The sequence below is a fragment of the Rousettus aegyptiacus genome, unplaced genomic scaffold (assembly GCF_014176215.1).
Source record: "Rousettus aegyptiacus isolate mRouAeg1 unplaced genomic scaffold, mRouAeg1.p scaffold_m13_p_1, whole genome shotgun sequence".
NCBI lineage: Eukaryota > Metazoa > Chordata > Mammalia > Chiroptera > Pteropodidae > Rousettus > Rousettus aegyptiacus.
The window spans coordinates 35,350,512-35,376,730 of record NW_023416284.1 but is presented as its reverse complement, the minus strand read 5'-3'; the positions used below and the strand labels follow the sequence as shown (position 1 = coordinate 35,376,730).

At 50.3% G+C, this 26,219-nt stretch overlaps 1 protein-coding gene across 4 annotated transcripts in view; it reads left to right on the top strand.

Moving 5' to 3' along the window:
* Nucleotides 1-26,219, top strand: part of GLIS1 (GLIS family zinc finger 1) — a 211,144-nt gene that overhangs the window by 119,104 nt on the left and 65,821 nt on the right. For all 4 annotated transcript variants that reach the window (XM_016120330.2, XM_016120328.2, XM_016120331.2 and 1 more), the window contains exons 3-4: nt 6,718-6,895; nt 12,400-13,285. In XM_016120330.2, the coding sequence (XP_015975816.2) occupies nt 6,718-6,895; nt 12,400-13,285 (1,064 nt within the window). The remainder of the gene's footprint in view (nt 1-6,717; nt 6,896-12,399; nt 13,286-26,219) is intronic.

Here is a 26,219-nt window from a genome sequence, read left to right as displayed (position 1 = left end):
GATACTGTTTCTCCTCAAGGTAGATATGGAACTATGGGACTCTATTATAGGGAGGGGGAAAGAGGGAATGAATGACAGGTGTTATGGACTGGGTGTTTGTGTCCCCCACCACCAAATTTATATGTTGAAGCTCTAACATTCAGTGTGGCTATATTTGGAAATGGGCCCACTAAGGAAGTAATTAAGGTTAATTGAGGTCATAAGGGCAGGGCCACGATCAGATAGGATTAGTCTTTGTAAGAAGAGACACCAGAGCAAATTAGTTCTTTCTCCTGCTCCCTCTCTCTCTCCCCCATCCCTCCCCTTCCTTCTCTCCCTTTCCCTTCCAGTCCCCCCCCGCCCCACCCTGCCATGCACTGAGGAAAGGCCATATGAGGGGCAGAGTAAGAAGGTCTGCAAGCCAAGAAAAGAACTCTCACCTGAAACCAAATCAGCAGGAGCCTGATCTTAGACTTCTGGCCTCCAGAACTGTGAGACAATAAATCTCTGTTCTTTAAGCCACCTAGTTTGTGGTATTCTGCGATGGCAGCCCAAGCCGACCAGTATACTAGGAAAGTAATCAGCGGCATTGACTCTGAATCCCTTAATGATATTGAACAATGCCTGGGCCAGCACTCCCCTCCACGTCAGAGAGAGCTGGGCTTGCACCTTGACTCCACGGTTTGCCAACAGTGCGATCTTGGGCAAGTCACTATTCCTCTGCAAAATGGCGTTAGCAATCCTGGCATGGAAAGAGCCTAGTACTGGGTGGGGCACTAACAGGCACTCCATGAACTTTGGTATTCATGATACATCACTAAATGAAAAAAGCAGAGTACAAGAAAATAACTGTCATCTTGCTTTTTTGTCAGAAATATATAGGGATGTGTAAGGAAATACCACAGAGGTTTATGTGTCGCCATGTCTGCTGTGGCCCTCTCCAACTGGTGGCCTTATAGGTGATATCTATTTTCCATTGCTGTCTAGGTATAGTTTTTCTACTTTATCATACACTAAATATGTGCTAACTTGGTAGCAATAAGATAGTCTGAGGGAAAAGGCAGTGTACGTATGTGTTTACATACATGCATGCCTACACCTACGTGTGTAACCAGCCTTGGGCTGCTCACTTCCTGGCCCCGGACTGGGACAGAGCCAAGGGCTCGCTCTGGTTTCTTTGCGGCGCCGTCCTGAGGTGAGCCTGCTCAGGTTTTACTGGCTTGAATCCCTGTAAATCTAGCTTAGCTTTAAAGCAGAATTTATGGAGTTTTTGTGATCTGGGATAAGAGACGACGGGTGGCCATAAACCTGGCATGAGGCCTCAAGCATCAGGCTCTGTAGCTCCGTAGGCGCTGCCAAACTTATAGCCATGTCCTCCCCCCACAATGGCAATGAACTCCTCCCCCACCCAACACCACCAAGGTGGCTCCAGACCTAGTGAGCAGGCCTCAGTGGCCCATCCCACCAGGCTGTAGAGACTGGAGAAAAAGCCGAGTCATCTGCCTTTCTGCTTCTCTCTCAGAAAGCCTCCACTCCCTGCTGTTGCCAAGGTTTTGGGTTTGGTGAGGAGGGAGGAGAGAGGATGATGAGGCAGTGTGGAGAGGCAGAGGGGCCCTGCAGTGTGGATACAGTGGGGGCTTGGCCTCTGTCTGTGTGTCCTTAGGGGGCCGCTCACCCTTCCTGGGCCTGAGAAGTAGGGCCCTTTGTCTCCCACTCACTGAGATCTCAAGGGCCCCTCCTGCCCTGCCTGGTACTCTAACTGCTCTGAGGGAAAGGCCAAAGAGGCTCGGAGAGGGCTGAGGCCCTCCTCTGCACTGACTGAGCCTGCGTAGAGGCCAGGCTCAGACTCAAGACTCTGCCTGAGGCTGCCCTCTGTGGCCCCTGGTGCTCACTGCCTAGGAAAGCAGGCCTCCATTCCTAGAGACACAGATCACCCAGGGACGCTGTGACCATGTCTCTCCTGCCTGTCAAGAAAGCAAAGCAAAGAACCTTTACTAAAATGCTTACTCTGTGCTAGGTACCATGCCTTTACATGTATTTTCTCAATTAATTCTCACAGGCACTCCCTGTAACAGAGATTCTTGTCCCCATTTTACAGATGAAGAAACTAAAGCTCAGAAAGGAAAGTAACTCATCTAGGGTCAAACAGCCAGAAAGTTGATGCTGGAGCCAGGGCTTCAACCTAGGTGTGTGTATGACAAAGCATGTTCCATTTCCCTAAGTCAGTGTCTGGCATATAGTAGGTGTGAATGTGAACTTGGGATAGTCCTTTCAGCCACCTACCTTCCCAGGATTTCCAAGCACCTCCTGTGGAGACGTCTAACTGTGTGTTAGGAATGAGGAGAGTTTCACCAGTGAGGCCCAGGTGTCTAGAGAATTTGCTCATTGAGCAACTGGGATAAGCCTCTTCCTCATCGGGGTCCCTGTTTTCTGTATGTGAAGTAAACTGGACAAAATTATATCTCAGGATGCTCTGACATTCAGCAGTTCTGGGGCTCCATGACCCTTGTCTCTAAGGACTTCACAGACTACGGGGGAGGCAAAGCCTAAATATTTGCTGTCATGCCCTTCATGTACAAGGTTTGCTGACAAGACGGCTGAGTCAGGAGATCCAGTGTAAGTCTGAGCCCTTCGTTTGCTGGATGAGCTTGGGCAAATTGCTTGCCCTCCTTCCCCCTACCCCTGAGCCTACCCAACCCTACCCCTGAGGGTTGTAGTGAAACTCATAGGTGATGGCTGTGAAATATTTTGTAGACTGAAAGTGTGGTACCCTGTCACCAGTCTGGCGCCTGGTGGGCACTAAAAGTCTGCTCTGCCTCGTCCATGAACGAGGAACAGCCATTGTGAAGGCCATCCTAGACCGAGCTGCTGGGTGCTCCTGGGACTGCAAGGAGGCGGCATCTGGGCCTGAGATGCTGAATGCATCATTGTCTCTCTCATGCAGACTTGGCAGGTTTTATCGTACATTAAAATTCCTGTGGGGAGTCACCTTATATGTGGTACCGCTTTATAGCCAAGTCATTACGGTAATTTGCAAAGCTCTGTGGCGTGTAACTGGAGACATTTGCTTCAGATTTGCTGGCTGTGACCTCATTCAGTCTGCCTGGTCCTGCATTTGGTGACCCTCTGAGCTTTGGGGGCTTATCCTTTTGAGTCTGGTCTCAGGGTCATCCAGACCTGACCTTCCTGGGGGTAGAATGCTTCTCGTACAGAGCCTTGCCTCCCAGCCCCATCCTGAGCTTGAGGATAAATGGAAGAAATAATTATCTTTATTATCATCATCACTTTTCAAGTGCTTGCTATCAGCCAGGCACCATGCCAAAGGGATTGTGTTCATATTTCACTTAATTATCACCACAACCTTGTGAGGTTGGTGTTGGCACCATTTACAGATGAGAAAACTGAGAATTGAAAAGGAAACTAAATCAAACACTAGCTTAGCCTTGGGGCGGGGGGGGGGGGTACCATTCCAGGCTCTGCTGTGGATTTGCTGTGTGACAAAGGCAGGTCCTTTCCCTCTCTGAGCCTCAGTTTCTTCATCTATTAATAAAATAGGTGGTCAGTCAGTCTCAGCCCTGACGTTCTAGGTTTTCTCACTAACTTGTAAAAATGAACTCTTCACCCTCCAAGCCTCCAAAGAAGCTTCATTTACATGGGAAAAGCCAGGTCCAGGGCCTGGTCCCTGGTGGCACAGAGGGAGACAGAGCTACTGGGTACAGCCCTTTCCCAGGCAACCCCCAGCCTTCCTCAGGGCAGTGTGGCTGATGTGCCCCTCTCACTTCCTTGCCTCCCCTGAGAAAGACTCTATCCTTATTCCCTGGAGATGGAGAATGAGCAGGGGTAGGCCCTGTGATGCACTTGGGGACAGAGAGGCAAGATGCCAGTAGGCAGAAGGGCAGTGGGAGTTCTCCTGGCTGACTTGAGTGACTAGGAGGTGGGCAGCAATGACAGTACCCATGTCTTTTCAGTGGTGGCAGCATCTCTAGGACAGATATTACAGTCTCTGGTTTAATTTTCAGCCTTTGAGAGAGAAGGTGGCCCAAGGCAGGGTTTGGCATAGGCCTTGGGAGGCCTGGGTTCGGGTCCCGACTATGCCAGCCATTGGCACGTGACCTTGGACAGCTACTTGCCAGCTCTTGTGCTTGTGTTCCTCTGCAAGGTGGGGAGGCCAGTGCTTTCATCCAGGATCTGTAAGAGATAGAGAAGAAAAGGTTTGAATGGGCTCGGAGCCCTGAGCACTGCCAAACTGTGATCCGAGGGGCTTCTTTTTCCCTCCCTTCCAGAGCTGGCTTGCTTATTTATTATAAGAAAACCTCTTGGTGTATCTAGCAGAGAAGCCAACAGGTCCCAGCTGTTCATCAAGTAATGACTGTCACTTCCCTCATCTCAGCTTGGCCTCTGACTCCCTGTGTAACTTTGGATAAACCAGTAAACTTTCCTAAACCTTCACGTGCTTGTCTGTAGACAGAGTGGTCCTACCACCTGGCAAAGTTTAAGAGTCATTGTAATGGTTGCACTTTGACTTCCCTAAAGGCCTCCAACATGATCTTTCATTGGAGTCACAGGTGGGGATGCTTGTTCAAGGGCCCCCAGTTGTCTGTCCATCATTTGGCTGAGAGGCAGCAGAACCGAACTTGGGCTTTAATACCTGAGAGATCTGGGTTTGACCACCTCTTACAGATCCCAGAGCCCGGTCGAAGGCCCCTAATCTTTCCAAACCTCAACTTTTCTCATTTGGAAATGGCCCTGCCTCACAGGGATGGACACTTGAAAGGACTGAATTGCCTGGTGCCTATGAAGGGCTGGATGAATAAAAGCTTTATAAACACTGGGCTCTCTGGCGCCTTTCCGGGGGCCCACCATCTGTCCCACCACACAGCCCCCTAAGTGAAGGAGGGGTGAGTGACCCAGAGGTCCCCAACAAGCCCGGCAGGTACTTGAAGGAAGCTCAGAATCACTTCCCTGACTCAAAGACTCTGGGAGAAAGACCCTGGCAGAACAGCCCGTGTGATGATTAAGCTCTCTCTGCTCCAAATGCTATTAATGGTCATAAAATGATCCACAGTTTTCTGAGGCCCAGTCCCAGGATTTGCCTCAATGGGACAATAAAATCGCATGCAGAAATGATTTGGAAAAGGCAAAGTCCGCCAAGCAGAGACAGAGTTAAACGAGCAGCAGCCTGCTCTCATTAACTCAGGCCATTCACATTTGTTACCAGGGATTTCTTTTTAATTAAAAAACAACCAAGTTATTAAAAAATAAGCTTGTCAAGGGCTGGCCGAGCAGCAGCCAAAGCGAGCAGGAGCCGGAGCGAGTGTTTCTCACAGCAGGACATGGGCCCAGGCTCCGCCTGGGAAGGTGACACAGAGGGCGGTTTCTGAGCATATGTTCATCCAAGCCCTCTTGAGCAGGCTTGCCTGTGGCTGGGAACCTGGAGACTTGTCTGAGTCCGTCACCTAGAGTGACGGACCCTGAGAGTGTTGCATTCTCGTCTGCAAACTGTAAAGTGCTTGGCAGGTGAATACGTGGTGCCTATCCAGAGCTGTGGGCACATGACGAGTTAGCTTGGAGTGTTTGGCTTTGGGAGTGGGCTAGAATTTGGGTGGGGTTGGATTTTTGGCCAAGAGGCCACTTTTTATTACACAGTGATTACAATGTGGGGTTGTGGTCTGGCAGATGTGAGCTGGAGACCTAGTCCAGACCCTTTGTAGTCATGTGATCTTGGGCAAGTAAGTAATCTCTCCAAGCCTCTGTTTTCTCCTCTGTACAATGGGGATAATAATACTCATACCGCCCTCAGAGGTAGTGGGGAAGATCCGCTGAGACAGTGGACCTGCATCCAGGGCCCGCGCACACTCCTCAGCAAATGATGCTTCTGCCGTTCTCCTTGTCCTTATGTTAGGGGCTGATGGTGCTCTGGCGTCTGTTCTTTCCTCATCTTAATGGTTTATCTTGCTTAGTGGGCAATACTCGGGGCTGATAATAATGTTTTATTACCTCTCTGGGGTACTATATTCTTTTCAAAGTGCTATTTGACAGTAAGAACAATTTCTACACCTGGCACACCTACTAGGTGCCAACACTGTGCTAGGGGCTCTGCACCTCAGATCTCAAAACCTCACGGCATCTCTGGACAACTAGGGTGGCTGTCCCCATTTTACACTGTGGCTGAGGATCAGCCTCAGGGAGGGACTTGTCTGAGACATGGGCTTGGTTGGAGCTCACATCGAAGTTCATAAAGCCCCAAAGCCCATGCATGTTCTTTCCTTCTTAGCATAACCCTGTCAGGTGACAAGGCAGAAAGCCTAAGTCTAAGAGTTTCCAGATTAACACCCCCACATTATAGATGAGAAAACTGAGGCCCAGAGAGGGGACGTAATATAACAACCACGCCTAACATTTTTGTCAGCTCTAGATCACCAGCCCCAGCACGTAGCCACGCACCTTGTTAGACGAACACTAGGTGATTAACGTGAGGATCACAGATCTTGAGCTCTCAGAGACATGAGTTTGTCTAATTCTCCATTTTGTGAGCCTAGAACTGTGCCTGGTTACGGCCCCTGCTGGTGATTATGGGAATTAAATGAAGTATCCTGGTGCCTTGAATGCAGCAGCAGTTTAGTTAGTGTTGGCTCAAGGGTGCTCTGTCCCATGCTGTACCCAATGACTGCCTCCCTGCACCCCTCTGAAGGCTGTCTCCACTCACTTTGTCTCCTCTTCTTGTTTTTCTCTGCCTAGTGAATGGGAGCTACGGCCACTGCACCCCGGGCTCGGAGAAGAGCCTGCTAGACTTGGACCTTGCTGAGGGCCCTGGCACCACCTGCCGCCAGAGCTTGTTTCTCCCTGCGGGAACCCCACCACCCCGGGGCCACCCCTCAGCCTGTGAGAGGCTGCTCCATTTCCCCCACCCTAGCAGGTATGTGCTCTGTCCCCAACATCAGCTGCTTTCTCTGGGTACTCCTTGGAGGCCAAGGACCAAGGGCCTCCAGACCTCACCTAGTCTGCCTGGATTGTGGGATATACAGGAAACCTGAGGCATAGAATTGTCAGGGACCAGCCAGAGCCCAGTAGCACAATGATGGCTTCCTGGTCTAGGCCCCACATCTCTGACATCGCAGGGTCTTATGAGAGACAAAGATGGTTTTATTGAGATGCACTTTACCATTGCAGAGGTTGGGGTGGCTTTTCACAGAGAATCAATCATTTCAGAAGAAGATTCTAGAGTCGGTTGGGGAAGGAAAACTCAGCTCAGTGCTAATAGTGCCAAACCCTGGACTACTCATAAGTCAGAGAGGGTTCCTTCACCAGGGCCATCTCCTGCTCCAGGAAGCCATTGCCCCATAGAACTCTGCCAGGTAATGATCATTCAGTCAGTGCTTGTACATTTCCAGTGATGTTCGCCTCTGCATAAATGTTCTATTAGATTGCATATTGGGCTGAATTCTGCTTCCTGCAGCTTCTCCTCTGGTCTGGTTTGTGGACAGGTGGAAATCAACCTCAGACAGGCCTCTCTGCCCACCCGCTTGGCCCAAGTGTTCTCCCCACTGATTGGGGCTGCTGACCTAAGGCCAGTTCAGAGATCAGAGACTCTAAAAACTGGCCCAGTTGCCTGTTTGCAGTTCATTCCTTCACCAGCCATTTATCAAGTGCTTACTGTATGCCAGGCACTGTGGGTTGCCGAAGGTGCCTTGGCAAAGGGAGCAGAGATCCTCCCAATGAAGCTGACTTTCTAGTGGGAGCGCACAGTGGGAGATAATACCAAACAGCAGGCTGCTTTTTCTTCTCCCATGGAACCATTTTTCTTTGAGAATTTAGATTCCCTGTGACCTTCTTTGATGTTAGTAAGGCTTCTGATTTATAGGAGTGTATTAGTCTGCTCAGGCTGCCATAACAAAACACCACAGATTGGGTGGCTTAAATGACAGACATTTATTTCTCACAGTTCCGTGGGCTGGAAGTCTAAGATCAAGGTGTCAGCAGGTTTGGGGCTTCCTGAGGCCTCTTTTCTTGGCTTTCAGACGGCCTCCTTCTCCTTGTGTTCTTACATGGCCTTTTCTCTGTGTACACACCCCTGGTATCTCTTCCTCTGATAAGGACACCAATCCTGTTGGATTAGGGCTCCATCCATATGACCTCATTTAACCCTAATTACCTCCCTGAAGGCCCTCTTCCAAAATATAGTCACATTACAGGTCAGAGCTTATGAATTTTAAGGGGACATAAATTTAGTACTTAACAATGAGCAAGCATCTTTTAGACTTTGAACTATACATTATTTGACAATAGTCAAATGCATTTATCTGTTTGATTATTCACTGAGGCTCCCTAGCAGTATCGTTTCTTCTGTGAAATTCTATCTCAGGGTAGGAGCTATGCTAAACTAGGGAGAGCTAAGCAAATGATTTCTTTCCTTCCTTCCTTCCTTCCTTCCTTCCTTCCTTCCTTCCTTCCTTCCTTCCTTCCTTCCTTCCTTCTTTCTTTCTTTCTTTCTTTCTTTCTTTCTTTCTTTCTTTCTTTCTTTCTTTCTTTCTTTCTGATAGAGATGATCAGAAATACCATTTTGTCATTTTGAATTCATTTTGACAATTTAGGGCACAGAAGAGTCTGTACCCAGAACTCTACACCAGTATCAATCTAAACTGCTACCACCTCTGCCACTGAAGTAGTTGAATTTGGTCAGGTACTTTCTGACTCCCTCATTTTCCTAAAGAAAAAGAGGGCCCAGCCTCTCTCCCACGCCCAGTTGAATCCCATCTCTTCGCAACCCACTAGATTGCCTTGTGTTTGCGGCCCCTCCTCTCCATTCTTGCTGTCCCCTCCTGATCTCTGATATCTTGATCCACTTCCTGGGTTCCCGTGGCAGCTGCATCAGCCAGCCTCCTTGCCTCCAGCCCAGGTTTCTAATACTAATAAAATAGCTCCCACTTCCTGAGTGACTGCTGCCTGCACACATTCTCTCATTTAGTCCACACAGTCCCAGGAGGCCCAGGTCCTATTGCTGATAAGCAACAATCTTAGCGTTCTTACTATGTGCCACACTGGGCCAAGCACTTTTTGTGTGTTAACTTGCTTAACCCACAACCACTATGAGGTGGGGAAACTGAGGCCAGAGAGGCTCCAAAAGTAGCCTGAGGTCACCCAGCAAGTGTGAGGAGTTTTAAGAAACTTCAACAATATCCTGATTTTCTCATTTCTGTGCTTAAAATGATTGCCCACCACTGGCCATGGTCAGCAGAATCTGTTGTGAAGTACAGTGTAAGTTCTAGATCCATCACTGGCTCTTTGAGTGAGATGCTGACCCTCTCCAGGCCTCATTTCCTTACCAAAAATGAGGGAAAAAAACAGTGTGTGCAGACCCTAGTAGTGCCAGGAGCTGCCCCTGCCTGCCTACCATGCCAGCTTCTTGACCTGAATGGGCCACACATTTCACATCTTCATGTCTCAGCCTTCCTGCTCTCTTGTTTACCACAGCTCTACCCACCCGTCAGCAGAGTTTAAGCGTTCCCTCAGGGGCTGGTCCTCAGTCCCTATTAGAAGGGGAGCTTCTCAAGACTGGGGACCTGGGCTTTGAAATGTCTTGAGTCCTCAGCATCACCCAGCAGAGTGAAAAGCCTGTGGAGTAAACTCGCTGACCCTCAGTCCAGGGCACAGCCCCTGAAGCAGTGGGCATGTAGACCCCATGAGGCCCGAGATCACCCTCCTGTCCCTTTGAGTCTCTGCTGGTGAAACATTGATTTTCCCAATTTTAGCAGCTCCCTTCCAGGGTCCAGGATGACAGACAGACAGAAGCACTTTTGAGTCCTTGAGACTCAGGACATTGAGTCCGCCAGGAAACATAATGGTCATGAAATTAGCTCATTTTACAGATGAGGAAGCTGGGGCCCCAGGCAGTAGAGTGTTGTAGGAAAATCCAGGCTCTGATTCAGACAGATACAGATTCAAATTCCTGCTTTATCACTGACTGCCTCTGATGCTTGGGCAAGTTGCTTCAGTTTTCATAAGCGTAAAACAGATGGTGGTCTCTCCCTTGAAGAATTTGGTCATGCGTTCAGCAGATACCAGGCATCATTCTCCTGTGTTAAGATGGCACGACACAGCCTTTGGGAAAGTGTCTAGCACATGAGGCTGCTCCGGGGTTGTTTGCTCTGTTTGGGGACCCTTGTTCACAATTTCTAGAGGTGTGGTGGGAGTTGCCTGCGATGCACAGGGCTCAGCAGCAGAGCAAAGGCAAGTGGGGTCTGCTTCAGCTAACATTTGGAGCCATGGGACACGAGGACTAGAGCCCCCTCCCCACCTGATGTCACTCAGGGTTTTGCTGTTAATTTTTCAGGTGGCTCAGTTGCAGAATGCTACAGCTATTTTCTTCTGGTGGGGGTTGCTTTAACCTGGCACTGTTTTTAAAGGGATTGCTCGAAACAGTCTTGCCTTGCTGCCCTTCCCTGCCCATGCCCACCTCTGCCAGGCCCAGGATCACAACCATGCAAAGAGCAGCTGTGCGTTTATTTATTTTTTAAGCTCCACAGAGTCACAACTTGTATATCATATCTTTAAGCTATTCGGAGCTTTCTGCTGGCGATGGTGGGCCCAGCGACCCCAGCCCTAGGGAAGGGGTTATGTGTTTGCTGTCTACCTCAGAATCCCAAGTTCCTTCTACTGCTGCCCACTATCCACACTCTGAGCAGCAGAGTTCCTAGGAGGGAAGAGAGGTCTCTGGTGAGCTAGGTGGAGAATTATTCAAGTGTAGATGAGAAACAAGTAGAAGAGCCCCGCTCCCAAGCCTTTACCCAGGTAGGGCTTCAGGTCAGTTCTCCATAGGAGAAAGGCACACAGATAGGTCAAGGGGATCCTGGGTTCTGGTCCCAGCCCTGTCACTGCTTGCTGCTAGTGACTGTGGGCAAGCCCTTTGCCCTCTTGGATCCTTTCCTGTCCCAGGTAGTGATGGAGTTGGTGGTGGTGCTCTAAGGGCTCTGGGCTCTGACTTTCCTTCTCTGTCCCTTCCCTTCCCCTCCATCTGTGACTGGAGCTGGATAATGCCACAGCTGCACAGCCAGAAAGGGAGGGGCTGCAGGAAGTAACACTGGGAAAAAGAGGGACAAATGATGACCCCACGGCCCCACAAGCCTGGCTGCAGAGAGCCTGAGGACAGTGGCAGTGATGATGGCACTGTTTGCCCTGCCGTCTTCTTTCCAGATGGCTGTCATGGCATCTGTCCTCTCACTCGATCCTGGCAGCTACCCTCTGAGGTAGAGAGAGCACTGGTCCTTGTTTCACAGGTGAGGGAAACAAAGCTCAGCTGGGGCAAAGTGTGACATATGGGGTATCTTAGTCAGAGTTTAGGCACATAAGCAGGCTTCCTGTCTGCCCAGCCAGCCAGTAGGAGCTTCTCTGACCCAAGGCCCAGCATAAACTTGCTGGCCTCTACCCTTCCTCTGGTAACCAGCTGGCCCTGGGGTCTCTACCTGCACTTACTTGTCTCAAATTTGGGAGATACGTTCTCTAGAAATACATGTACCACCTGCGTGATGAAGACACCACCTCAGTGAGCCTAGATCTGCTCATCACACCATCACGCCATCCTCACCCACATGAGAAGAACCATATTCTGATATTGGGGTAAGGAGAGAGGCCCAAAACACTTTGTTCAGGTGTGCCTAGCTGGGAGTAGCTGCACCCTGCCTGGAAACCAGGTTCCCTGCCTCCCACGTGCTACCCCGCCTGGCCTGCCTACCCATGGCTTCTCCCCAAAATTGTGTCTCGTGCAGTCATGGTGTCTGGGCTTGAAATTCTGGGATATCTACCCACCCAAGAAGCTTTTCTTCAGTTATTTCTTCATGATGATGCATCCCTCGTCATGACTGATGTTCACAGTGGAAAAGGCAAATTGCTTGGGGCAAAACGTCACACAATTAACATTTTTAGAGATTGTGAAAGATTACAAAAATTATTAAAGATTTAAGAAAGAGGTAAGCAAAATTTAAAACAAACTGGATCTGGGCGTCCCTCAGAATGTCGGCCGTGGCCTTCCTCCAGAATGTACTAGAAGGTCAGGAGCAGGGGATCAGGGCAGATTCTAGGAGGGCCTCAGAGGCAGGACGAGATGGCACCCTGGGCTGGAGGGAGTGGGCTGGACTTGGTAAAAGGATGAAATGGTGCTTCTTCCAGCATTCTCCTCTTTAGACCTCCTGTCTCTTTTGAACCTCTCCCCAGCCCCTTTTTCCTCCACATTCTTTCCTGCTGACCAGACAACCAGTTTCTACCTCTCCCCTGCCCCCTACTCTGTCTGCTTCCAGCCCTCAGCCTTTCTCTTTTGTTCTGATCTTCCCTGGCCCTCAGTCCTCAGATCCCCTATCACTCCCTGCCTGGACCTCCCCACTGTGGAGTGCCCACCTTCTCATGAACTCTCTGGCCACTGTCTTTCAGGTCACCCCGACCCCAGGCCGCATATATGAATGGCAGCCTCTCGGCCACACAGCATATCAAACAGGAGTCCCTGCCCAGCTACCGAGCCATGATGGAAGCTCGATTACCCCTGTCTGCTCACTGCCGGGCCCCACCAGCCACGGGCCTGCACACAGACCTGGACCTCCCAGGCCGAGGCCTTGCCAACCCCACACCTTCCTGCTACCTTCTGGGTAGTGAACCCAATACCAGCCTGGGCCCCCCACCTGAGGCCCACCTCCCTGAGGGTGGCCTGAAGCGCTGCTGCCTCTTGGGCCTGCCCCCCACCTCTTCAGCCTCCTCCTCCTCAGCCTGTGCCTCCTCCGACATCACCTCCATCATCCGCTCCTCCCAGACAGCTCTGGTCACCTGCGTAAATGGACTCCGGGGCCCCTCTCTGTCGGGAGACCTGGGGGGCCCTCCCAAGCGGGCCCGGGCCAGCCCTGCGACCACTGAGAGCCATGAAGGCAGTTTGCAATTTGAATCCTGTCGGAAGGCAGGCTTCTTGAAGCAGGAGCCTGTGGATGAGTTCTCAGAACTCTTTGGGCCTCACCAGCAGGGACTGCCACCCCCTTATCCCTTGTCTCAGTTGCCACCAGGCCCGGGCCTTGGAGGTCTGGGACTGGGCCTGGCAGGGAGAGTGGTGGCTGGGCGGCAGGCATGTCGTTGGGTGGACTGCTGTGCAGCATATGAGCAGCAGGAGGAGCTGGTGCGGCACATCGAGAAGAACCACATTGACCAGCGCAAGGGTGAGGACTTCACCTGCTTCTGGGCAGGCTGCGTGCGACGCTACAAGCCCTTCAATGCCCGCTACAAGCTGCTTATCCACATGAGGGTGCACTCGGGAGAGAAACCCAACAAGTGCATGGTGAGTTCCCATGGCCACAAGGCCACGCCTGGCTGACCAGCAAAGCGGCATCCTTTCACTGCCTGGAGAGGCCTACCTGGGCCTATTTACCTGGGGCCAGTTTAAATGTCCTGTGGTTGAGGAGGGAAGGACCAAAGCTATGGATGTGACCACTGATCAAGATGGGCAGTGCTCCTGTCACTAGGAACCTTGGCAAAGGGCCCTTTGTATTCTCCAGGTACCCCATCTCCCATCCCAAGGTGTACTACATGGCCTGGTGTCACACACACTTGTTTGAGTGGTGGCACAAGTGTTCTGAAGTCAGAGCAGCCTTGGCCAGCTTCCTTTCTTCTATCCACATGCTCAGTGTCCCACCTGATGACAGCCAAATGAGTTGTGGGAGCATGCTGTCCTGCTGGGCGTTCATCTGGCGTCCTTCCCATGGAGGCTCCCTGGGTCTCCTGGAGCATCCCACAGATTTGAGCACTGGGTCCTCAACAGGCATCCAGCTTGGGTCCCTTGAGCAGGCTTTGGGGTATGGCCAGAGGTTAACAGATAAGGCCCTGGATAGCGCCTGCATTGTTCTGGTTGGGGTTGAGACTAAGGCTTCCAGGGAGATAAACACATACACATTAATTGCAGGCACTGGGGGCTCCGGCCCCTCTGACTGATCATTTCTGTGTCTGCTCATGCTGTGGTAAAAATCCTTATCAGAGACTGGGAATGTAGGCTTAGTCCTTGATATTCTCAGCTGAGCCACCATGCCTACACCCAAGGCCTGGCCAGCTCACCAGAAGAGGTACCTGCCTGGAGTGGAAGGGCTGGAAGAGCCACCAAGACCCAACTCAGTCTTACCAGCTGTTGGGGGATTGGTGAGGCAGAGGAAGGTAGCAGTATATCTGGTTTGCAGGGTCAGAGTCATAGCCAAGGTCGAGTTCCTCCACATTCGTGTGCTGTCGCTGTCACTAGGCCCTGCCTCAAGGAGCACTGTCTGAGAAGGGGTACAGGGGGAACAGGGGGCACACATCTGTCTCTGCTCAAAGCCCAGAGCAGCATTTGTATGGACCAGGGAGGAAGCAGGAAGCATTGGCAACTGGCGACATAAACTCCGTCTTGCTGGGACCAGGTATTCGCCTTTTGGTTCCCATCTCCTTGTATTGCTGTGAGCTGGGTATCCACTGGCCCAACTCTTTCAGCTTCAAGGAGGCTGGGTTTTGAGAATGAGAAGGAATTCACTTTATAGACAAAACGAGGGGAAGTGAACAGCCTCTGCAAAAGACCGGAAGTAAAAGGGAACCTGTGGCTGGCGTGCTGGTGTCTCCAGGAGAGGCTGGAGAGAGCAGACTGAGAATCTGAGTTTATCATGGGCCTTTGGCCCAAGAATATGCTAGAGGAAGAGATGGTGGCCAGGCCAGTCACCGAGGATGCCCCAGTTCACTTGGGGTGTTGTGACACATGGCTTGCAGAAAGGCATATTCCTGCCTGGAAGGAGAGAACCAGTAGTCATCACAGGCCAGGGCTGCTGGAAGACAGAGGGGCCCTGTCTCTCTCTGAGACCCTTAGCTGACAGCTGCTGAGCTACAGTTATCCTTTCTGTCATCTCTCCTGTGGGTAAAATCCCACAGGTGTCTACGGGGGCCTATATGGAGGCTACACGACCTGAACCCCAGTGTGGTGTGGTTAGTGGCCTTCTCACACTACAGCCTCGCATATGGAATCATAGTATCCGGGATTTTCTGTGTTGGACATTAAGGCCCTTGGAGATGATTGAGGTCTTCACTGCCCGTTTTCCAGTAGGTAAATGGAGGACCAGCAAGTGGGTTGAAGAAACCCAGATTGCTCAGTGTAGTCTCAGGATCTCTCTCTAGGGTTCTTTCTCCTAGGCCAGACTGCCAGGATCTTACTTGATTCAGCAATCACTGGCTTATACCTAGCTTATGCCTGGTTCTGAGTACTCAGACAGGAACCTGCCAAGGTCCTTGCTCTGGTCCTTGCACTCACCGTCAGGGATGGGCAGGAAGTGGGTGTGGAGATCAGTGACAGGTTCTGGGATGGCATTTGCATAGTTTCAGAGAAGGAAGGCCAGAAGGGCTTCAAGGAGGAGGTGATATTAAAGCTGTAGTCTGTACTCACCCATGGGTGCGTTTAATCTTCACAAGAGTCTTGTAAAACCCACAGTTTTTACAGACGAAGAAACAAAAGTTCACTGGGGGCTCTGCTGGCCTTCCACATGCTACTATAAGAACAGTTCATCTTGCCTCTTCAAGGATTTGGGATTATGGTGATGATACCTGCACACAGCTTCTGGGTGTGGACCGTTTGCAGGGCCTAGTCTAAGCGGTAATTCCATGCGATCCTCACAACTACCCTATGGGTTAGCTACTGTTCACTCCCATTTTGCAGAAGAGGGAACTGAGGCTGAAAGATGTTGCATAATTTGCCCCAAGTCACACAGCTAGTTAGAGATGAACAACAACAACAAGAATTATAAAGGCTAGTATGATAGTGATAATAGTAACAACAATAAATAAAAACAACTCGCCTCAGATTACACAGTTGGTAATCATCGGAGTGCAATCTGAACCACATCTTCCTAAACTGTGATGCTCTTTCTTGTGTAGATCTTCTCTTGTTCAGCTGATTATCCTCCGGGGTCCTAGGGCCAGCCCTACTGGGTGCCACCATCTGGAGATGGTAGCAGAGGTCTCCTCTGAGCTCCTCCGGCTTGCCATGGGAGCGCTCTCCCTTCCTGAGATGCTGGTGCAGTAGGCAACCCCTGGAAAGGGGAAGGATCCAGCCCCCACCCAGATAAATAAAATCACCCTTCCCTGTAAAATTATTAATTTCTCATGACAGGCCTCTGCTACCATGTGCTGTAATAGACAAAGGAATTTTGGACTGGGAGCCTCTGGAGAACAGGAAATAGATGAGACACTTTGATTGAAGAGTAAATGGCCCACTAAAATAGCAGTTAATCCTTTTATTATCTTTCCAGCAGCCGTTTCCACAGTTCTTTCATGAGGTAAGCCTTCCCCACCCCATCCAACTGTAACACTCCCATCCTTGCAGCTGGTTTACATTTAACCTAAGTGTGGAGCCTGTGCTCCCACACCAGGCTGGCCTCGGGGTGTCTCAAAGAGCCCAGCTCCCCTCTGCCCAGGCTTCTTAGTCCTCAGACTGAGCCTGGGACCAGGACTCAGCTCGCTGGCCCCTGGGGTAGGCCACACCATCCGTCTTCCACCCTGCCCTCTCCCGACGTCCATGCTGTCCAGAGGAAGCACCCTAATCTCATTGCAATATCCTGTTATGTTTCTTACATTGTCCGAGTTGTCTTAGCCTTATTAAATTTGAGGTTTCATCTGCATTACGATAGCAAGGTTACGTCCAACCCAAATACTGCCGCGACGCCTCGAAGACGTTAACTTTGAGAAGATTAATTTCTTGCTTTCTTAGGTTGGCTCTCCCAGACGGTTGGAATTCTGATTGTCTGAGACTGCAGAAATTAGCAGTCTGTGTAGTTTGCTTTTCTCCGCATCAGGAAAAAGAGGCAGAGTGAAAAGGAAACTTCTCATAACGTTGGGTTTTATAAGAAATAATAGTGACAGCAGTTCCTGACTTTTGTGAAGAGCTTTACCAAAGCTGTAGGTACATTATGGAAAGTGTGTGTAGGCAGGTGAAAAGCCTAGATGTGGAGTGACATGGACCTGGGTCTCTGCCTGGCCCTGCCACTTACCAGCCGTGTGACCTCAGGCAGGTGACTTAGCCTTTCTGTACTGAAGCACATTTGGTTGTAAAATAGGTCAATAATAGTACCGGCCATTTATGATTATAGTTATTGGGGTTAAAAGAGATGACATAGGGAAGCACTTAGTTAATTCTTGCCTTCCCCCAGCACACCCTTTCATGTTGATCATCTCGGGAGATCTGTACAGTAGCCCTAGGAGTTAAGACAGGATCATGTGTGGCTTTTTTTATAAATGAGGAATCTGAGGCTCAAAAGAGCCAATCAGTGATGGAGCTAATTCTAGCAGCCTTCGCTGTTGGTGATGTGGACAGGGCTGTCATACGAGCTGATGCCCTTGTTGTCAGGTGTCTGCCAGTGATACAGAATCCTGCTCTGCACCAGACAATGTCTGTCTAGGGTGATCAGAGCTGGAAGGGGGCACTGGGGGAGAGGTACAAGGGGGAGGCTCTGGTCTGTACCCTCCCAGTCCTGATGGGCAGCTAGAATCTCAGGGCTGGGCTTCTATCAAGCTTGGGTTCCTCTGGCAGCTATAGCCACACTGGCCACTGGTCTCCATTCCTCTCTGATATTTGCCAATCTGTTTTGGGTGTCATTGGACCTGCGACCAGGTAAATGCATTTGACCAAAAGCCAAGAACTATCAATTGGCTTGAATTCAGAACACCAGCCCCCTGGCTGGACCTCCTGGGAGGGCCTTGCTCACCTCCCAGAAGGCCAGCTGGACCAAATTCATTCTCATCTTCCATAATTCTGGGGCTTCTGGCTTCCTTTCTTTTGCTTTGCCCCAGCCCTCCACTTCTTCTGAGAAACAAAACCTTGGGTACTGTGAGGGGTGGGGAAGGAAAGAGTTTCTCTTTATTGAGTTTCAGAGATTCAAATATACCCTGGCTAAGTGATGGACACTCCCTATTTCATCTTCAGAACAAAGCTAGTGAAAACTCAGAGGCCTAGGGAGTCTAAATCACTTTTCAGGGTCATACAGTCTGCCATGTAGCAAGTGATAGCTACCGACTACCTGCCCAGCCAGGCTGTGGGGTGAGAGTCAGAGGCTTGACTGGCGGTCTGGGATCATATCTCATGGGAAGTTCTGAGAGAGAAGAGAACAAATATTCTGAGACATGCTATGCCCAGCCATGGGTTACCATGGCCATTTTACAGAAAAAGAATCTGACATTCACAGATGAAATGGCCTGTTCTGTATGACCTGGCTTAGCTGCCTGGACCATTCCACAGGCTGGCTGCCTTCTACCTACTCGCCTTTGCCCAGTCTCTTCTTTCAGCAGAGTAGAATCCTCTGTGCTTTTCAAATCATAGCCAGTGGAGTTCCTGGGCATCGCTCCTTCCCCACCACCCATGGCCTGAGACCAGCCTTGTGGGCTGGGCATGTTTCTAGAACAGCAGCAACCACCCCTGACTCACCTCAACATCTCCGGCTCAATCCCGGGAATTATCCAGGAGCATTATCTCAGCAGGCAGGTCTGCCAGGCCTTCTTCATCATGTACAGAGAGGGGATGGGAGGACAGACCCCGAGAGGGTGATGTGGGGCCTGAGAGTGCACAGCAAATGGGCTTCAGTGGGCAGGGAGTTTCCCGAAGGGGCTGCTAACCAAAGTTGGCAAAGGTGAGACTGTGGGAAAGTGACCTTCAGATGAGGGAAGAATCCTGCTGAAACACTTGCCTCGCCTGAGGAGCAGGCTGCCATGTACGCAGGGCCTCGTGCTGGGATGCGGGGTTCCAGAGAGGAGAAGATGTGAAGCGAGACTTCTGGCACCGTGGGAAAGAAGCTGCCCTCGAATCTTGTGATATTATTGCTGGACAGTGGAGGGAGGGAGGGGAGCCAGGAGTTGAGGATTTGAGGCCTGGCTGCATAACCTTGTCCAAGTCGGTCAGGGGGGATGGGAACATTATTGAAATACTTGTTGGGTGTTTTTTTCATTTTACATAGGGCTTCCCCACGTGCATGATCTCAGCCCTCAGAACATTCCTGGAGACTGGGATTATGATCCCCATTTTGCAGATGGGGAGAGGGCTGTCCAATTCATTCTCAAGTTCAGGCCCCAAGTGCGTCGTGAGTCAGATTTGAAACCAGGTCTCAGCCTGACCTCAAAGACTGTGTACCCGCCATGACCCCAAGGCACTTTTCAGACAGAGAATCATTAGTCTGCTTACAAATATTAAGAGAATATCCATATCTGAAATCCATTCAGCAGGCCATCACTGAGCACCTCCTGTGTGACAGGCCCTGAAGACCATAGGGTCACAGAAAGGAATCAAAGCCAGCCTGGCTGGCCTCAAGGAGCCCTCAGTCAAGCAGAGAAACTGATAGACAGTTGCATTTAACTAGTCTTCCCAAGCCAGGGCCCCAGTCACCTTGAGAGCCTGTTGCCAGTCCCTTACCCTGCTGACATGATGGTCTTTTGTTCTGTCTTGGAGGAGAGAGCACTCATAGAATAAGGAGTAAGACATTTTACCTTTAAAATAAAAAAAGTCACCTGAAAACAAGTTTCCTTTCTGGAGGCTGGGGTTTCTGGGGAGATTAAAAAGCTGCAATTTAAAAAACTCCTGCCCTCAGGAATCCTGCTGTAAATGAGTGTGGAGAGGCCAAGCTGGTCTCCACCAGCTCAGTTTGCCATGTCTACACACTTTGGAAATGGGTGCCTGAGCCTGCCTCATTCCAGAGTGGAAGGGTCTGGATAGGAACACCTTTCTGGGCATAGGCAGCCTTCAGCTTGGCATCCAGATGTGCCTCATTAATGACTCCTTTGGGGTGGCCCCTGGGATCATGCCAGTTCTTGTGTCTACTCATTATTAGACAGGGAAGCTGAAGCCCAGAGAGGGGGTTCTGTGGCCCGGTGTCACCCAGAGAGTTAACAGTAGCCCTGGGATGCCTGCTTTACTTCTCCCTGCTGTGAGGCTTCCTCTCCTCCCAAACTCGTAGAAAGTCTTTGCACATTCCAGATTCTTTCACTCCTCTGGGCCTTGGCTTTTGTTGGTTCCTCCATCTGGAACGCCTTTTCCAGCCCAGCAAATTCCTAACCATCCTTCACAACACAGGCTGCTGTCACCCTCTCCCCACCTCCCTTTCTCTGTGCTCCCTGCTCTCCCAGCACGTATTGTCCCATGTATAACACTGTTTGTAGTGTGGCTGAGCATCTTTGGGACCACATGCCCCTTGATGTCTGGCCTGGCTTTGGAGGGAGAGAAGCTGAGCTTGCTCCCTACTACAGAGGTTCTGCCCTGGGGGCCATCCAATTCCTCTACTCCAAGGCTATGTGAGGATTGCCTAGACACTGTCCTCCAGAGTCTTGAAGTCACAAGATTGGAGGGACCTTAAAGATGGTCATATTCACCCTCTAATCTGGCGCTTGAGGTTTTCCTGCAAGATACCCTTAACTTGAAACTTGGCTTTGCTACCTACCAGCCTGTGATTGTATGCAGGTAACTTGCCTTCTGTAAGCCTGTTTTCTTACCTGTAAAGTGGAGGGAATGAGACTGTGGTCAGGCTTCCATGAGATACTGTACATGAAGTTCTTATGCAGTGCTTGGCACACAATAAGTGCACAACACATGGATCTGACTGTTCTGGGAAGTTTGCATTAGGAGAAGAGAGAAGGGAGAGTCTAAAATAGATAGTGGCCCTGCGGTCGTCAGTGTCCCCAAATGAAAAAAAAAGGCTCTTGTAAGTCCCTGCTCTGCCATGGACAGGCTCTGTGATCTTGGATGGACTTGGCTATGCTGAGCCTCAGTTTTCTATGCTGTGAAATGGGATAATGCCTAGCATTCTTTGTTCAGTGAGGGCCCAACAGATTTGAATGCCCTTTCCCCTCCTGTAGCCAAGATTTCAGCTCCACAAATCTGGGCTTATGCCGGGATGCCATCTCCTCTACCCTACTTTTTAAAAGGAGCTTGCTGAAGCTCCAGCCTTGAGATCGGTCAGATCCTTGAAGGCCCCCTCTTGTCACTGTACAGAGGGGAAAACTGAGGCCCAGGAGGAAATGACATGTCTGGAGGGCAGAGGAACTGGAGACACATGGAGTTAGACACTCGTCCCAGCTTTGCTGCTCACTAGCTGTGCAACTTTGGACAAGTCACTTCGCCCCTGAATCTCAGTGTCTGCATCTATAAAATGGGGCTTGTGATTCTCACCCCAGAAAAGTCTCTGTGAGGGATGGAGACGCTGTGCTCTGTAAACTACAGAGTGCTCCGCAGAGGGGACCAAGTTGAGTTCCTGACTCCCACTCCGGTGCTCCTGCCTGTAGCTGGGCCTCGGAGTACCCAGTCACCCTCACAGGTGTGTCCCTCCCAGATAGGTTTCCCATCAGGCATGTGACTTGCTAGCCACGCGCTCCCCAAATGCAGTTTTTGGCCTTTAAGCCTCTCTCCACAGCTCTCCTGTGTTCCTTCCTTCCCTGCCCCATGGCCCACTTCTACCCCATTTCCCACCCCCTCACCACTCCTTCCACCCCTCACCCCACTCTATTCCCTTTCAGCTCCCCATCCCCACCCCTACCTCATTTCCATCCCTGACCCCTCCCTCACTTTCTTATTTAAATTATAAGCCAGGAATTGGTGAGCCAGGGTGGACCAACAGTTAAGTGCATAGGATAATACTTGGGTCCAAATCCCAGCTTTGCTCTTCAACCAGCTGTGAGATCTCAAACAAGTCACATGGCCTCTCTGAGCCTCAGTGTCCTGCTTTGGGGAAGAGTGTTGTGAGAATTCAATGAGATCGTGTACGTGGAGCACTTACCTCAGGCCTGGCAAATACTTGGTGCTTGAAAGCAGAAGCCCTTGTTCTTTTTTTCCCCTTTCCTTTCCTTTTCTTTTCTTTTTTCTTTTTCCTTTTTTTTTTTCTTTTTGAGTCATCAAACCCGAGTTCTCACAGAGATGAGAAATCCTGGGAGTACCACACTTGAGGAATGCTGGCCAAGTTTGTGAATTCAACACTGCTTTATGGAATATGAAAAAAATTAAAGATTAAAAACACACACACATACAACCCTCTGAATTGAATTTAAAATAATAAAAGTGTCGGGGGGGGGGCAAGCTTTCGAATTAAATGTAAATGGAATTGAAATGATTCTCTTTCTGGAATGAGAAAGTCAGATAAAATCAACAGCGACTCTAAGAAAGCGTCTAGACCATGTTTTCTAAGAGGATCGTCCTGGAAATTGTCAACTTCATGATGAGCATTAATAGGCTCTGTCTCCGCTGATGGCAGATGGGTTAGCTGCGCTGACTTCGTGTGCCTCATTTGGACTGCTGCAGCAACAGACCTCAGCGTCTTGTCTTCATCCGTTAAATGCCTGATGGGTTGTACAACTCCTATGGCCTTGGTCACCTCAGATGTTCCAAGATCCAGGATGCTCAGGAGTCCTTACCTGTGCCCCTGCCTCAGGAGAGAGCCTTAGGCTCAGCTGTATCATCTTCACTTGCCAACTTTTCAACACTGCCTTGTTGACACACTGTACCAGGTTTGACTCTAGAAGCAGGGGGTACAGCATCGAATGTGGATGGTGACAAGGAGGGAACTAACTGAGTGCCACAGAGACACAGGGGAAGGAGCAGGCTTGCACAGGATGTTATAGAGCTGGGATTTGAGGGGAGCATAGGAACTTTTCAGGTGCAGACCAGGATGAAAGGAATTTGAAGGAAAGAGAACAGCATATGCAAAAGTTTTGAGATGTGACAATCTTGACTCTCGGGGTGAATGTAGGTGTCCTCGTGCTTGGAGTATATTACATGCATGGGAGCTGGGAGCAGAAATGGCAGTTGGAATTGGACCTTAAAGGGCCTCAAAGTCCAGTATGCGGAGCTTGGACTCTACCCTGAGGGCAGTGGAGAAAGTGTCGAAAGAGTTCTGAGCAAGAGAGTGACATGATCAGCATTAACATTTAGAATGTTGGTCGTGGAGTGTGGGTACATTGGAGGGGGAGCAACAATAGGCAGATGAGGACACAGAGGCCCGTCTTCCTCAGGTCCGCCAGAGCATTCTGGGTCAGCTATGCCCCTAGACAGCAGTGCTTGGCTGTCAGCCAGGGCCTGGGCACCTCGGGCCAGGCCCGCTCAGCCCAGTGGGCTGCACCAGAGTACAGTGTCTGCACCCAGTCGGGTAACGAAGCCCAGTCCCGTTTGGAAACAGCGTCCAGCACATTTACCAGTGGGAAATGGAAAAGGCATTTCCCATAATGTAGCTCCGTAAAGTTTGCACAACTGTTCTTTGTTTTCCATCCATCCCCACAATAAATCTTCCTCCACTGCCAGGACTGGGGCCAGCACAGTCTGTAAGTGATTACAGCACTGACTCGTGCAGCGCTGCCTCCTCCTCGTTCTTCTGACGTGGCTAATGATAAAATGAGAGTCCATCACCAACACTTCATGGCCTTGAAAGTGGCTATTTCTAGAGGGCTGGGAGGTGGCCGCCTGAAGGAGCACAACCTGCTCTTGCCCCCTCCACAGACCACCCCCGGCCTCCCTTAAGTCTGCGTGTTGGGGGCATAAGCCTCAGAGGGCTAGTGGTACAGCATTGCTAGGTTGTACATTTCTTGCCGATGGGACAACGGGACTGACTAGAGGTCTCTGCAGGACTGTGTATTTCTCGGGGCAAGACTGGGAGGTCTCTGCTGGTTGTGGAGCAAGGCAAGCACCCAGTGAGTGCTCAACTGATGAACCGTCCACCAGAGCCAAAACGCATAGGATTTTCAAGCTGAGAGTAACAACTGTGCCTTCCCAGTCATGGCCCGGCTGTGGGCAAGGACCCAGGATGCAGAATTTTGATGGGCGCTTCCAGGAATGCACAGGAAAGTGGCAGGATCCCTGTTTTACAGTGGGGTCACTGAAATCTAGAGTGGAAGCTACCTGGCTAGGTGTCACATCTGGGACTCTACCTCATGTTCCTGCTCCATAATCTTCCCACTGCCCAAAGTTGCCTTCCGCACCCTCATTTAACCACGAGTCTGTGCTTTTTTGACCTATGGGGCTATTTGTGAGCAGGTATAGTTGCCATGGCCATAATAACAATTGGAAGTCAAGGGAGTTTGGCCCCAGGAAGAGAAACAAGTCTGCTGTGCCTCATACTTCCTCAAGATTCCTTCCTCTCCCCACTGCAGCTCCCCCACCTTCCCCACCCCGACTGCCAGGTCTCATCCCTTCTCTCCAGGTATCCAGGACAGTAGGAGTTGATTCATCGAGGCCACAAGTCCTAATGCCTATGTTTCCATGTTTGTTTATTGCCAGTGTGGAAACTGATGTGCATAGAGAGGATTTGGCTCACGGACAGTCACAGAGCAAAAGTGATCTAGAGAACTAAGCCCAGTCCCTTACCTCCCAGCCCAGTGCCCTTTCCACTAGCAGACCCACCATCTGTCGAATACCTACTGTGTGCTAGGCCAATACTTCCATTTGTACCATCACTTCCTCCCATATTCCGAAGGACACTAGCTGATATTGGGTTTGCACCAGGGAAGAACGTTTCAAGGAATCTCATCTGAAGTTGCTCCCGACCCCTACAGTGCCCTTTGACAGATGGGGTCCCAAGGCCCGGGCAGGATGATCTGTTGGAGGTCATGCAGCGGGAGATGGCTGATGACTAGTGCAGTCCACACGTGTCAGAATCACCTTCCCTCCTGGCGGTCTGTTACATGAAGCATTGCCCAGTAGGCTCCAGGGACTTTTAACCAGCAGTGAGTCTCAAACATCACACCTCCTTACGTGCATGAGAAAAGCATGGTGATGGATCGTTGTGCAAGGGCGTACACAGGCATGCACCAACACTTGAGTTTCCCCTGCCCCTTACTGTCTTCCTGCACACAGAGCCACCTGGCCTTGGGTCCCCAGTTTTGTCATGTGCGTGATGAAGATTTTGATTAGGATTTTGAAAGCCCTGAAGTCTCCTGACCCTGATTTGGTCAGTCTTGACAGAGAGCGTGAGCCAGGGGTTCAGAGCTTCAGTTTCTTCCCCAGCTCTGCACTTGAACTACTTTGTTCTGGGAAAGTCATCAGACCCTTTTGGGGCCTCGGTTTTCTCATCTGTAAAATGGAAGGGTTGGACTCCACAATTCCTAAGATCCTTTGAACCTAAATGTACAGACATCCATAGTTATCTTTCCGTACTCCTAGTCTGGCCTAGGAAAGGAGGAGGAGATGGAGGACGGGAAGGGGATAGGTGCAAAACCCACACTGACCTCTCTGACCTCAGTTTCTTCCACACTCCTCTCTCTCACTCTGCTCCAGCCTCCGATTCCAAGCTGTTCTTCAAACATGCTAAGTTTGTTCACACTTCAGGCTCTTTGTATGGCCATTCCCTCTGCTCAGAATGCTCTTGCCCCAGCCCCACCTCTATTCACTCATGCCTATAGAGGCTTTCATGGACGTCTATGCCACCTCCTCCAGGAAGCCTTCCTTGACTACCTGTCTAAAGTAGCACGCTTGGCCACTTTCTACTCCTTTTTGCTCCTTATACTACCTGATATGTTTGTCTATGATGTGTTCCCTCCACTCAAATGTAAGCTCCATGAATTATGATCTTTTTAGGGTTATTTCCCTGCTGCACCTCCAATGCCTGGAACAGTTCTTGGTACAGAGTAATATGATCAACAAGTATTTGCTAAATGAATGTGATTGAATGGAAAAGGGGAGAGTCTGGCTCAGTGGAGCAGAAGTGATGACGTGTGCTGGGAAGGGCCCAGACTGAGAGTTAGGATTCCTGTCATGTAAAGCAAGGGATTTTGCAACAAAGTCAAAGGTCTGTGGTGAGGATGGCACAAGTTGCAGTACATTTCTGGGTCTGGCTAAAACAGGTAGTGTGCTGGAGAGCCCAGCACAGCGCCTGGTGTACAGTAGGTGCTCAGCACATTAGTTTGCTCCTCCCACTCCATCCCTTACCCTGACTTCCCTCCCTCCTTAATCTACAATTTCAGTGTGAAGGAGAGTTTGTGCCCTGAGTCCAGCAGCTCGTGGAACATCAGACCCAGACAAGAGCTGAGACACCATCTGGCTCAATCCTTTTGTAAATGTGGAAACTGAGCCCTAGAAAGGAGGAGTTTTCATCCAGGTTCCCATGTGATTTCTGGGACTTGGAAAGAAATTTATAGTCAAGTTCTCCACATAGTAGATGTTCAGTAATTAACTGTTGTTGCCGCAGCTGTTTATTATTAATTCCATCTCCACAGACCCTGTTTTTATGACCGTGGGCCCAGAGATAGAGCAAGAG